Raw genomic sequence first — 14,094 nt, forward strand, 5'->3', positions numbered from 1 at the left:
TTGGATAACCGTTCTGCTGTTGGTGTTATGGCGCATAACACGTCGGACTCTCGTCTCTGGTATTTCCACGACGAGACTCGTAGTGGGGGTTATCTCAGCCATGGTTGAGAATGAATTGGGGGAAAGGAACTTTGGCTTTGACTCCCTGAGGTACATGACATGGAGGAGAAAGGGATTGTTGCCGGGGGACCACCGCCTCGGCACTGCCAGCTGCAGGAGGCCGTGGTGCCTAAGCGCTGCCCGCTGCCAACTGCCGAGGCGGTGGTCCCTCGGCAGCGAGGCTCCGGCGGGAGTCAATCGCGGCAACAACCCCTTTCTCCTCCATGTCGTGGTTCAGTCTACTTCAGATTGATGTGGACGTGGAAGAACCAGAGACATCTGAGAACCCGACACAGTCGTTTGAGATCCATGATATAATAGAGACTCACACAGTTTTGACCATCATAATATGTGTTATATGATATAGATATCTATGTATAATATGATTTTATTTAGATGTAGAGCTGCAGGAATCCTGCCGGAGCACCCGGAGTGTTCTAGAATATTTACAGAACACGGCCAAAGCGCATGGTACCGTGGCCACAAGCTGCTCAGGGCCACACCCCCACACTCCTCCTTGAACTGCCTCTCTCCCCCTCATTTGCATTAAAGCTACAGACACCGAAACGGCGCGTTAGGGTAAAGCTCAATGTGCGACTCGATGTTCTGCAGCTCGATGTTCTGCACCACGGCTGAATTTCGGGAACGTCTTCAAATACTGTGTTAGGAGCCCACTAATATCTATATTAAAGCATCCGTAAAGTAGCATGCCATGGGACCTTTAAAAACACGAGGCTCTCTCCAGACACCAGACTCAACAACAGCCTGCGTAATAACTTCTGAGGGCTCCAAATCACAGAGCAGACCCAGGGCCGCTGGCTGCCAGCTCGCTGCTGAACGCTACGTCCAGATGGGCGATGGACGGTGTCGGTTACAGCTTCCGTAATCACAGGAGCGTGGGCGGAACACCTCGCTGCTCCCACAGCAACACGCTAATGCTGTTAGCAGTGGAGAGAGAGACACACAATAAACCAGAGAGAGAGTAGAGCTGGAGAAAGTCTATGAACCAGAGAGAGGGAGAGGGAGAGAGAGGAACGAAAACAGAGAGACAGAGAGAGAGAGGAATGTAAAGAGAGAGACAGGGAGAGAGAGGCAAGAAAAAAGAGAGAGGGGGAGAAAATGTATGATAGAGAAGAATCTTCAGCCCAGTCTGAGATGAGGTGAGCAGGAACAGGAAGTAGAGGAGAGATGAGGGATGGAAGATGGCTGAGGACTGTGAAGTGAATATGAACAGAGTCGGAACACCACCAGGGTTATTCTGGTTTGACCTGGAGCACAGAGTCAGGAAGATGAGGGGGATTCTTCTCAGCTTGAAAAATAAACAAAAGGAAACGGCAACAACGAGCACTTTGAATCAGTGGTTTATTTACATAAATTGACATTGCACCCAAAAAGTTAAGCTCCTCATAATTAACAAAGAGTTCACAAATGGCTGTCATGCACTGTTGATGAATTGTGTGTGTCTGCGTGCATGTTTGCATGTGTGTTTGTGAATGAATGTGAATAAATGTGTGTTGCCGTGTATTTGTGTTTTTGTGTGTGTGTGTGTGTTTGTGTGTGTTTACTTGAATAAGTGTTTGACTACATGCATGTTAGGGCTGTACGGTATGGACTAAAATGTGTATCACGGTATGATTTGAGGAAAGACGGTAACGGTATTGTATCACGGTATGTTAATTGTATCTTCTAATTTTGATATAAATGCTTCTGAAGGGGTAAAATACTGGTTAGGCAGCAAAATTGCATAAAAAAAAATGCAAAATCTTTTTTCAAGTAATTTCAGTCTCTTTCTCCACTTGCTCGCGGACCTTGAGTATAGTTTTGGCATCTCAATTTGGCTGAAGTGTGTGCGGGCAGGTAACGCGTGCCTGGGATGGAGTGTTTTGACCATCTCTTTCTATCGACATTTTGAAAGGGAACCATGTCCTTACACAGGTAAACAGTGACAGCGTTTGTCATCTAGTTCCACCTCTGGCTTTTTTTGTTGTAAGGACTGGCTTTGGAAAATGCCTGCGGAAGTGATGTCTGAGATGCAGAGACATCTTCACACTATCAGCGTCTGTCTCGTGCGGTGTGGAATGAGAGCCCTTGAAGGGACTGTTGCGCAAGCACGCCTGCGTGCGTACTTGCGTTACTGCATTAACGCGTTACAAAGTAAGTAACGCGTTAATACAGTAACGCAACAAATTTTTCATGTAAAAAATATAGACACTGTCTACCGATCACACTGGTCTCACGTCAAAATCTCTACCGTAGGGTAAATTCACACCGGTGTACTTTACCGTTTATACCGTACACCCCTAATGCATTTGCATTTGTGTATGCATCCGTGTGTGTGTGTGTGTGTGTGTGTGTGTGTGTGTGTGTGTGTGTGTGTGTGTGTTTGTGTGTGTGTTTGCGTGTGTGTGTGTTTGTTATGTGTATGTTAATGTGTGCCTTAATGTGTGCATTGTGTGCAAGGTGTGTCAGCTATGTTTATTCATGTCTATGTGTGTACGGGCTTGGATGTGTGTGTATGTGCATGCATGTGTGTGTGTGAGTATCGAGACCAACCAGGGATCTATCCATTAGTCATCGGAGAACTCAAAACATGTCCTCGTGCTGCTGGAGCCACAGCAGCCAATAGAGAGCACGCAGGAACAGGAGGGTTTTAATAATCCATATCCGGATATTGCTTTACCGCTGGAACAAGACCATCAGAAGAGATGTCCTACTGGTTATGATTCTGTAATATTGTACTGCCATGTTCAGAGAGAGAGAGAGAGTGAGAGAGAAAGAGAGAGAGAGAGAGGGGGGGTGGGGGGGAGCATGCGTGAGAGACCTGGTACTTCATTATTAAGCTATCTGCTTTATATAGAGTTACACGTTCCTTCTTTATGGTACACTGGCTCTCTCTCTCTCTCTCTCTCTCTCTCTCTCTCTCTCTCTCTCTCTCTCTCTCTCTCTCTCTCCCTCTCTCTCTCTCTCTCTCTCTCTCTCTCTCTCTCTCTCTCTCTCTCTCTCTCTCTCTCCCTCTCTATCACTCTCTCTCTCTATTTCTATTTATCTCCCTCCTCTCCCTCTTTGTATATCTGTCTGCTATCTTCTCTTTTCACTTTCTATCCATCCACCTTTCTCTACCTCATCCACATATGTCTCTCGCTCTCTCCCAATCCAAACTCCATTCAAAAGGCTTTGTCGCAAAACACACAATCAGATTACCAAAAAACAACCAATTCAATAACAATAATCAGTCAAAAAATGTCAAACAAAACACAGCACCCTATTGAATCTGATTCTCAGTATAGTGAACTAACCAGTAGGCCGCCGTGTGTCCCCCCCAGCCGAGTTCCTCTTCCTGCTGTGGGGCGTGTACCTGTGCCACGCCGTACGCACCGTGCCCTCCGCCTTCCACGAGCCGCGCTACCTGGCCGTCGCCGTCTACAACGAGCTGCTGCTCTCCAGCGCCTTCCACCTGGTCAGGTGAGTCATGCTGCTCTCCAGTGCCTCTTGTAGGCTTCAGCTCACTGTGTTGGGTAGTGGCTGGTTTCAGATCAGTGTGTTGGTAGTGGCTGGTTTCAGATCAGTGTGTTGGTAGTGGCTGGTTTCAGATCAGTGCGTTGGTAGTGGCTGGTTTCAGATCAGTGTGTTGGGAAGTGACTGGTAGACTTCAGCTCAGTGTGAAGGGGTAGTGGTATCAGGTCAGTCTGTAGAGAATGGTAGTCTTCAGCTCAGTGTAGCACTACTCGATTATGGAAAAAATCATAATCACGGTTATTTTGGTCAATATTGAAATCACGATTATTCAAACGATTACTTTTGTGTTTGAAAACATGATGTATTTATTCAGCGTTTCTATAAAAAAAAACACATTGTAACTGAGAACTTTGAAATTTCCCCTTAAAAAAAATCACAAAATGTTAACATAGAAAATGCTAAGATCGAAAATAATTTAATGAATAAAAAATAGAAAAAAATTATAATAATCGTCAACTCGATTATATTCGTTTGTGATCGTTTGATGCAAAAATCGGAATCGAGGGCCGTGAGCTGGAAGCATAAGGAGACGATAGTCGTGTTGTTGTCGCCGTCGGGAAAACGAGAAACGGCGATTTATTTAAAAAGGTAACGAAGAAGAGGGAGGAAGCCGGTGTCGTGCCGATGTAGTTACAGATTCAATTAGATTTTAGTCAGACTAAGGTGAAAACATGCATCTTAATGATCCAATAATAGTCGGACTAAGCCAATAATTCGATTGTATTGAGTGTCATGTAAACGCACGAGTGTGTTGGTAGTGGCTGGTTTCAGATCAGTGTGTTGGTAGTGGCTGGTTTCAAATCAGTGTGTTGGTAGTGGCTGGTTTCAGATCAGTGCGTTGGTAGTGGCTGGTTTCAGATCAGTGTGTTGGTAGTGGCTGGTTTGAGATCAGTGTGTTGATAGTGACTGGTTTCAGATCAGTGCGTTGGTAGTGGCTGGTTTCAGATCAGTGCGTTGGTAGTGGCTGGTTTCAGATCAGTGCGTTGGTAGTGGCTGGTTTCAGATCAGTGCGTTGGTAGTGGCTGGTTTCAGATCAGTGCGTTGGTAGTGGCTGGTTTCAGATCAGTGTGTTGGTAGTGGCTGGTTTCAGATCAGTTTATTGGTAGTGGCTGGTTTCAGATCAGTGCGTTGGTAGTGGCTGGTTTCAGATCAGTGCGTTGGTAGTGGCTGGTTTCAGATCAGTGCGTTGGTAGTGGCTGGTTTCAGATCAGTGCGTTGGTAGTGGCTGGTTTCAGATCAGTTTATTGGTAGTGGCTGGTTTCAGATCAGTGCGTTGGTAGTGGCTGGTTTCAGATCAGTGCGTTGGTAGTGGCTGGTTTCATCGGCTGCGTTGTCAGGCGAGAGCAGCGACTCAGCAGGCTGCCTCCGTGCCTTGAGACATACTGAATAAAACATGGCCGCAACACAGCACAGATGTACCGACCGACATCCAAAATAACCCTGCCTTCCCACTGGCTGTCTGTGTGTTCCACCAGCTGACTGTGGGAGAGTAAGGGCTGTCTGTCCGTCTGTCTCGATGTCTGTTGTGTCTGTTTCTCTGTATGTAAGCTGCTTGTGTCTCTCAGTCTGTCTTTCTGATGGATCTGTCTCACTGTCTGTTCCTCTGTCTTTCTCTCTTTCTGCATTTCTGCCTGCCTGCCTATAACGTCATGCTGTCTAACTGGATGTCTGTCAGCCTGTTTGTCTGTAAGCCTGTTGTACCTGTCTGTCTGTCAGTCTATCTGTCTGTCTGACCCAGCCTGTCTCCAGGCCCTCCAAGACCCTTCCTGCTTCTTCAAGTCATGAATCTGAATTCACTTGAAGTTACTTTGCATAAAAGTGTTGACTTAATGAATAAATAGTTATCCAAATAGTTTAGTTTCATGACGTCTTACGAGGCCTAGAAAAGGCACGCTAATCCTATACCAACGCAGACTAGACGGCAGTATGAACATGTCTGGGCTTCTCCAGGCCTTAGGAGGAGGTTTATCTCCGTCCTCTCGTTCCCTGCTTCTTTGAATAAAGTGCCTGATGATTAAATGTACCTTTGCTTTAGCTGCGGTCGCGAGAACTGCAAGAGTGGAGTCAAGAAATAAACTGTGACTTTTCATCTCAAGGCTGCGGGGGGGGAAATAAAAAGGAAGGGCTAAGAAAACACATTTTAGAAGCACTGTGAGAGCGGTTATGAATCAGGTCTCTCTCTCTGCCCTGCAGGGGAAATATAACAGTAGGCAGTGCTGCTCCCCATGCACACATCTCACACACACACTGCTGCTGGCTCCCAGAGATAACACACAGCCGCCCTTTGGTTCCCTGTGTGTGTCTGTGTGTGTGTGTGTGTGTGTGTGTGTGGGGGGGGGGGGGGGGGGAGAGAGAGCGAGACAGAATGTGTGTGTTTGTGTGTGTGTGTGTGTGTGTGTGTGTGTGTGTGTGTGTGTGTGTGTGTGTGTGTGTGTGTGTGTGTGTGTGTGAGAGCGAGAGAATGTGTGTGTGTGGGTCTCTGTGTATGTGTGTGTTTGTGTGTGTGTGTGTGTGTGTGTGTGTGTGTGTGTGTGTGTGTGTGTGTGTGTGTGTGTGTGTGTGTGTGTGTGTGTGTGAATTAGCTGTCATTCCTTTTTTGGGGGAAATTCAGAATAAAAAAGTAAATCTTTGAAGAACAGATAACATGACCTTGTAAATAATTGATGTTCCAATGTGTTATTTTGGTAGATGGAGATTTCCTTGTGCGCCAATAGTTCCAATCACATCAATTTCAGTGTATTGTCACTTTGGATTTATCATTTAGGTTCAGTCAGCTCCGAAGTCCAGTTAGAGTTTAACTCAAACTGCACCCATGAGTTGAACTACACCCATGGGTTTAACTGCACCCGTGAGTTTAACTGCACCCATGAGTTAAACCAGGGTTCCCATATTATGTGTCATTATGTCTGTATTGTATTATTTTGCAGGTTCTCTCTGGCACCAGGTCTCCACCCTGATTGGATGCTGCTGCTTGTCTTTGGCCACACCCACCTGACAGTATCCGTGACGCTAGGCCTGCTCCTTGTTCCCAAGGTAACGCAGTCATTCATGTTTATCCCCCTCAAGTGTACCCTAGTCGCTAACGCAGAGAGAGAGAGAGAGAGAGAGAGAGAGAGAGAGAGGGCGAGAGAGAAAAAAAGAGAGAGAGAGAGAGAGAGAGAGAGAGAGAGAGAGAGAGAGAGAGAGAGAGAGAGAGAGAGAGAGAGAGAGAGAGAGAGAGAGAGAGAGAGAGAGAGGGCGAGAGAGAGAGAGAAGGGAGGGAGGAAGGGAGGGAGAGGGAGAGAGACAGAGAGAGAGAGGGAGGGAAGGAGGGAGAAGGGTCCGGGCCTCAGGGTCACATGGAAGTTCAGTCAAGGCTGGTTCCAGTGTTCAAATAACATGGAGAACCAGGGCTACACCTTCCTTCTGTCTCTCTCACACACACACACACACACACACACACACACACACACACACACACACACACACACACACACACACACACACACACACACACACAAAAACACACACACAGACACACACACACACACACACACACACACACACACACACACACACACACACACACACACAGGTACTTACATAAACATTCATAAACATTCACAAACACCACATAAACACACACACCGACACCCATACTAAATAAACATGAACACACACACACACACACACACACACACACACACACACACACACACACACACACACACAAAACACACACACAGACACACACACACACACACACACACACACACACACACACACACACACACACACACAAAAACACACACACAGACACACACACACACACACACACACACACACACACACACACACACACACACACACACACACACACACATATATTCACGCACAGAGACACACACAAGCAGACACACACACACCCATGCATACACACAAACACACAGGCACTTACATAAACATAAACAAACACTCACACAAACACAAATACAGAAAAAACACGCACACACACACACACGCACACACACACACACACACACACACACACTTACATAAATACAGACACAGACCCACTAACACACAAACACACATACACTTCCATAAATACAGACACACACACACACACACACACACACACACATTCACACAAAGAGACACACACACACACACACACACATCCGCACACACTTCCATAAATACGGACACAGGGCATTTTTAAACTGCCATTCCGGTTCGGTCGCGGTTTGGCACGCCCGGCAATTTCACAGTCTTGCCTGTGTGAAACCGAAGGCTAGAAAGGCTACAAAAAGGCTACAAACGCGATGAACTATGGTTCATCGCGTTTGTAGACCTGGTTCAGGTCTGCTCTCCTGCTGCGTGAGGGAGGGCGAGCACGTGGCCACGCACGCTTCAGAACAACGAGATGGGGAAGATGAGGAAGAGGCAAGAGGTCCTCTAGAGGTCCCCCAGAGGGTCCCCCAGAGGTCCTCTAGAGGTCCCCCAGAGGTCCCCCATAGGTCCCCCAGAGGTCCTCTAGAGGTCCCCCAGAGGTCCCCCCAGAGGGTCCCCCAGAGGTCCCCCAGAGGTCCTCTAGAGGTCCCCCAGAGGTCCCCCCAGAGGTCCTCTAGAGGTGCCCCAGAGGTGCTCTAGAGGTCCTCTCAGAGGTCCTCTCAGAAGTCCACCCAGAGGTCCTCTCAGAGGTCCTCTCAGAGGTCCCCCAGAGGTCCTCTCAGAGGTCCCCCAGAGGTCCTCTCAGAGGTCCCCCAGAGGTCCTCTCAGAGGTCCTCTCATTGGTCCTCTCAGAGGACCTCTAGAGGTCCCCCCAGAGGTCTCTAGAGGTCCTCTCAGAGGTCCTCTCATTGGTCCGCTCAGAAGTCCCCCCAGAGGTCCCCCAGAGGTCCTCTAGAGGTCCTCTCAGAGGTCCTCTCTGCTGCTCTCTGGGGTTTCTGTTGGTTAACCAGAATTATCTTAATTAGAAGAACGCTGGGTGATCATTTGCTGTTCATTAGGCCATATGTGAGCAGAGCCAAACAATAACAAAGTTAAGAGATGGTCAAGGCAGTGGTTTTGTCTTCAGCACCACATACTATTAACTGAACCTCTTTGTGAAACCAAAGCTTTGACACGAGGCCGTTGGCTGAAGGTAAAAGAGGATCATGCTGGAAATCAAAGAAAGGTTGAAAAAACCGATGCTTGGAGTCTTTGCCTCCCCCCCCCCCCCCCCCCCCCCCCCCCGGCACTCTAGTTCCTGTCCAAGGGGACCCAGGCCCGGGATGACATCGCCACAGAGGCCTACGAGGAGGAGCTGGACATGGGCCGCTCGGGCTCCTACCTCAACAACAGCATCACCTCGGCCTGGAGCGAGCACAGCCTGGACCCCGAGGACATACGGGTGAGACCCACACGCCGTAACAGTCCTGGATCTGTGGCGGCAGTAGCTCAGGAGGTAGAGAGGGTTGACACGTAACCAGAAGGTTGCCAGATCGATCCCCGGTATGCCAAGCTGAGTGCCAAGGAGTCCCTGAGCAATACGGCTCACCCTGACTGCTACTGATGATCTGTGTCACCGTGTGTTGTTGACACAGCCGTCGGTGTGGGAATGTGTGTATGAATGGTTGTAAGTCACATCGGATAAAGGCTTTTGCTAAAATGCCTTAAAAAATGTATGTGGATTTGGAGCATAAAAACACAATTGGGGCATTATTTGTTTCATTCAGGGGACAGTCTGGCAGTGGGGTACCGAACATCAACAGCCTACCTGTAGGCCTCATTGAGTAAGATGGCCACCGTGTGTTGTTAATGGCTCTGAGCTCACTTTGCTGCTTTGGTTGGCCATTGAGCTAACAGTCACTGAGTTATAATTAAAGTGTGATTTGTGGGATGGAGTGTATTCTGTTGCACTTGGTTCATCCGGGCCCTTGTGCCTTAAATGAACTTGGATTGTCCTTTCACTTACAAACACTTTCAAATCCTAACCCCAGGCTTGTCTCCCCTAAAGAGCCCAGCCCTGAGCAGGTCGGGGTCAGCCGATAGTCCATGGGGGTCTACAATATATGACATGAACCTTTGACACATCTTTTCTTGACGTGGAAGTTCAGGTGGACATGCAAGGAAAGACCTTACCAAGGAAACCTGAGCAAACCTCATAAAGGAAAGATGTAGCCCACAACAAGCTAGGTCTAATATAAATAAGAGGTCACAGAGTAAGGAAAGAACAGCTTGTGCAGTGGGCGTTGGGCTGTGGTTAAGCAGCGCTAGACACATTTAGAGGTGACGCAGGTGGCTGTGGAACAGCAGGTGCCACAAAGTGCAGGTGGACTTTCAATCTTGCTTTGTTCAAGCAAATTAGTTCACCTCCTTCCCTCCCTTCGTTTCTACAGTCCTACCTTTTTTCGTTCCGTCCTTTCTCCAATCCTCCCTTCCTTCCTTCCTTCCTTCCTTCCTTCCTTCCTTCCTTCCTTCCTTCCTTCCTTATCTCCATTCCTCCTCTCCTCCGCCCTTCTACTTCCCGCCTCCCCTTCTTTTTCCTTTCCTCCCTCTCTTCCTCCTCCCTGTCTCCCTTCCTCCCATCCTCCCTTCCTCCCTGTCTCCTTCCTCCTCCCTCCTCAGGAGCATTATGTGTCAGCCTAATGAACTTATTGTACTTTTCTAAAGTGAACTATTTTCTTGTGGTAGAACATGGGCCTGCGTAGATGAAAATTAACTTAACTTAACTTGAGGTAAATACTGAGGAATGCGTCCCCCTTACAAACATCACGTCTATTCTGGTGTTCCCCACCTTGTTTTGGCGAAGGCTGGGCAGACTCACCCCCATAATGATAACAGTAACTTATAACACACTTAAAGAGGTGGGGCTTGATTATGAGCTGAGTCAAGAATCAGTCAGACTAGCGATTGTATGAATTGTCAAACATGCACTGCAATGGAGCCAAAAGTTGTATTACGCATAACAACGAATTCAACAATAAAGCCAATGCGAAATAACAGGTATATTAATGACCTATAGATTAGGTATATGTCTGTAAAACGAGTCTTGTTGGATCACTAATTGGGAGACCCTGGACTCTTCTTCCCCAGGATGAGCTGAAGAAGCTGTACGCCCAGCTGGAGGTGTACAAGAGGAAGAAGATGCTGGCCAACAACCCCCACCTGCAGAAGAAGCGCAGCTCCAAGAAGGGGCTGGGCCGCTCTCTGATGCGGCGCATCACGGAGATCCCTGAGAGCATGCAGCACGTGCACCGCCAGGGGAGCCGCGATGACGAGCAGGGCAGCAGCCGTAGCACGCTGAGGAGGAACCCCTTCGACCCCAACCACCACCACCACCCGCACCACGGTAAGCAGTGGTGTAGTCTACGTGATACGCAGGTATACGCCTTATACCCACTAGGAACGCACCAGGATTTGCGTATACCCACTTAAAAATGTGCACGGATACGTATCAATCGTCTTGTGACAGATCTTTCACTTCTGTGTTTATTTTTCGCAAATACCGGTTGGGTATAACTGCAATAAAATACTTTTAGCAGCGGAAGTTATCTCCTACATTCACCATTCATAAAATTCACCCTGCGCGCTCGCGCTCTGCCCTGTCTCTGTTACGAAGCGCGCAGCTGCCCCTGCATCTCTGCATGTTAGTTGGCGGGCCGAGCCCCTCCTTCTCGCGCTGCGTGCGTGCGTGCGTGCGACCAGTCCTCCCATATTAATGTGTAAACCACATAACAAGTAGTCAACAGAAGACAATGTTTTAGTCCCACTGTATATCTCCTTGTTACTTTTAGATGAGAACCCCTGGCCAGCCTTTCGGACTGGGTGTCAGGCTAGGGAATTTAAAAACAGGCATCCTTGGTTAGAGTGGAGGGAAAAAGAGTTGGGTAAATGTCAGCCAACATGCAGTGGGTATACACAATTGAAATTCATAAAGTTAGTCACTATGCAAATGAGAGTATAGCTAATTCATGGTCATTTTTACGGTGCAGTAATTTCACACTTTTACACAATTAAATTACTGTATGGTATGTTAGATAACAACAGTAAGAGCTAAAATTAGAGCAATTGAAAGAGTGAAACATTAGTCTCCTTTCATCTCCTGCTCATGCACTGGTTAGCCATGGTTGTAAACAGTTCATTCAATTATTTTGAGTAGATTTTGTCCTTGTTTAGCATGTGCTATTGCTACTATAGATAGACAAAGGACAACTTGTAATTTTTGTGTTCTATTTGTTCATACTGTTATTAAAACCTATTCAACTTTTTCTTGATTGTTGATAATCGTTATAACTCTTAAACTCTTAAATCAGCGGGTTGTAGACCCCTGCGTTGGTGAGTGTGGTGCGACACCCCATAAGCGCCACACACGTACACGTACCGGTGGGACGGGTTTGCACGAGGCTGGGAGGGAATCATCACAGTATACCCACTACAATAAAATAGACTACACCACTGACGGTAAGCCACCACCTCAGTAAGCCTCCAACACCACCACCACCTCGCTAAGGTCTGACGTCCTCATCTGGAGCAGTGACTGATAGAGATCACCAGCACCTCTTCAGAGTTAGTGGTTTGTCTTGTTGCTGTTCATTGAGTCATTCAGAAGCCACTTTTGTGGGAGTTAGACTCCATGTCTCACATCTGTACCTGTCGTGCAGGACGGGGTCATGTTTGGGGTGAAAGCTCCCAAAACCAAAGGGGTGGATCCTCGTGCCTTACTCGTGCTTTGGATAAAAGCCTCTGATAGATGAATGGATATAAATAAGTAGGCTGTCTTTGATCTATCTGTCAACTGCTGGAGGAATACAAAAGAAACGTTAATGACAAAAAAATTATTCAACTATGTACTACTTCTATTAATAATAATAGTCATATTTATACTATTACTACCGATATCTATGGACATCTATGGACAAATCCAGCCCGTGGCTCTGTTAAAACATCATGCGGCCATTCTGATGGCCTCCTTCACAGGCAAGTCCAAAGAGGAGTCCCTCAAAGCCAACCTGCAGGCCCTGAAGAAGTCCCTGAGCTACGACCAAGTGTGTGACCAGGACCCCGGCGGCCGTGACGGCTCCCGCACTCCGGGAGACAAGATGACGCCCGCGGGCAGCGTCGCTGGCGAGGGCTCCCTCCTGGGCTCTCTGATTGGCCGCGGGAGGCACGGCGGCAAGCGCTCGGCAGCGGTGTCGGTGGAGCAGCCGGCCATGCCCCTCCCCCGGCTGGAGGCGGCCGAGTCCACCGAGTCGGTGCCGCTCTGCTGGAAGTCGGCCAGCGCCCAGAACCTGACCAACGACAAGAAGTCGTCCCTGGCCTCGTCGGCCTCCTCCTCGGGGGGGCATCTGCGGACCTCCCTCATGCAGAAGTCCCTGAGCGTGATCGCCAGCGCCAAGGAGAAGATGCCCGGCCTGGGGTGCAAGACGCACGGCGCCGAGGACGCAGGCCGCAAGGGCCTGAAGGGACGCATGCTGTCGGAGGTGGACGAGAGCCCCGAACACGTCCCCAAGATGATCATCAGCCAGTCGGTGGAGTACTCCAAGACCCCGCTGAAGATGGGCATCATGAAGCAGCAGGTAGGCTGGTAGACCCCCATTGCAGGGCAGTATGTCATGGTTCACCCCGCTGAAGGGGATTAGCCCTAAAAATAAGCTGTGTTGGTGTTTTTGACAAATGTAGTTATTTAGACCCTTTGACCTAAAGAGACTTTTAATGTTGTACAAATTGCCCCCATTAGGGCATGATGTGATGTGATATCTGGATGAACGATGTCATCCCCTGGTGGGGGAATGACGCCCTGATGATGACATCACTCTCTGACGCCATCCTTCCCCCCAAAAGGTGAGCGGCAGCCAGCCGTCCATCTGCTCGGAGCAGGGCCGCAACCTGTACGACCTGTCGGAGGTGTGTCCCTGGGACCAGGAGGAGGCCCAGACCCCCACCGAGGGGAAGGCCCAGAAGCACGTGTCCATCGCCCCCGAGGTCCCCGGGGACCCGGCGGCCGCACGCAGGGGCAGCAACACGGGGAGCGTCAAGGGGAGCCGCTCCTCCTCCTCCTGGGCCCAGCGGGCGGGCCAGTCCCCCGCCAACCGGCGCCGCTGCTCCCGCGACAAGGGCGGCGAGAAGCGGGAGGAGGCGCGGGACGCGGGCAGGAAGCAGCCCCGCTCGCCACGGTCGCCCCTCCCGCCGAAGCCTGGCGCCTCGCCCTGGGCCTTCGACGAGCCGCCGACGCCACCGCCGCCGCAGACCCCCGGCCTCGCGGGGGGGCTGGCGGTGGGGGGGAAGCAGGCGCTGATGGACTCCATCTCCCCCGACAGGATCCGGCGCAAGAAGAGCGTGACGCCCACCGATGGGAAGCCCAAGGCCATCCACTCGGACCACTCCAAGTCCACGGGCAGCCTGCTGCAGCCCCCCTCCCTGATGGTGGAGATCTGCCCCTGGGACTACCACCACCCCGACACCGACACCGACGCCCCCGCCGCCCCTGCCGCCCCCGCACCCCCGTCGCCCCAG

General features: G+C 49.6%; 1 protein-coding gene across 1 annotated transcript in view; it reads left to right on the top strand.

The window, feature by feature from the left end:
* Nucleotides 1-14,094, top strand: part of LOC132463580 (probable G-protein coupled receptor 158) — an 85,890-nt gene that overhangs the window by 68,884 nt on the left and 2,912 nt on the right. The window contains exons 8-13 of the mRNA XM_060059850.1: nucleotides 3,423-3,561; nucleotides 6,543-6,648; nucleotides 8,843-8,989; nucleotides 10,675-10,930; nucleotides 12,559-13,157; nucleotides 13,423-14,094. The exon at nucleotides 13,423-14,094 is cut by the window's right edge and continues 2,912 nt beyond it. Coding sequence (XP_059915833.1) covers nucleotides 3,423-3,561; nucleotides 6,543-6,648; nucleotides 8,843-8,989; nucleotides 10,675-10,930; nucleotides 12,559-13,157; nucleotides 13,423-14,094 — 1,919 coding nt within the window. The remainder of the gene's footprint in view (nucleotides 1-3,422; nucleotides 3,562-6,542; nucleotides 6,649-8,842; nucleotides 8,990-10,674; nucleotides 10,931-12,558; nucleotides 13,158-13,422) is intronic.

The sequence above is a fragment of the Gadus macrocephalus genome, chromosome 8 (genome assembly GCF_031168955.1).
Source record: "Gadus macrocephalus chromosome 8, ASM3116895v1".
NCBI classification, from domain to species: domain Eukaryota; kingdom Metazoa; phylum Chordata; class Actinopteri; order Gadiformes; family Gadidae; genus Gadus; species Gadus macrocephalus.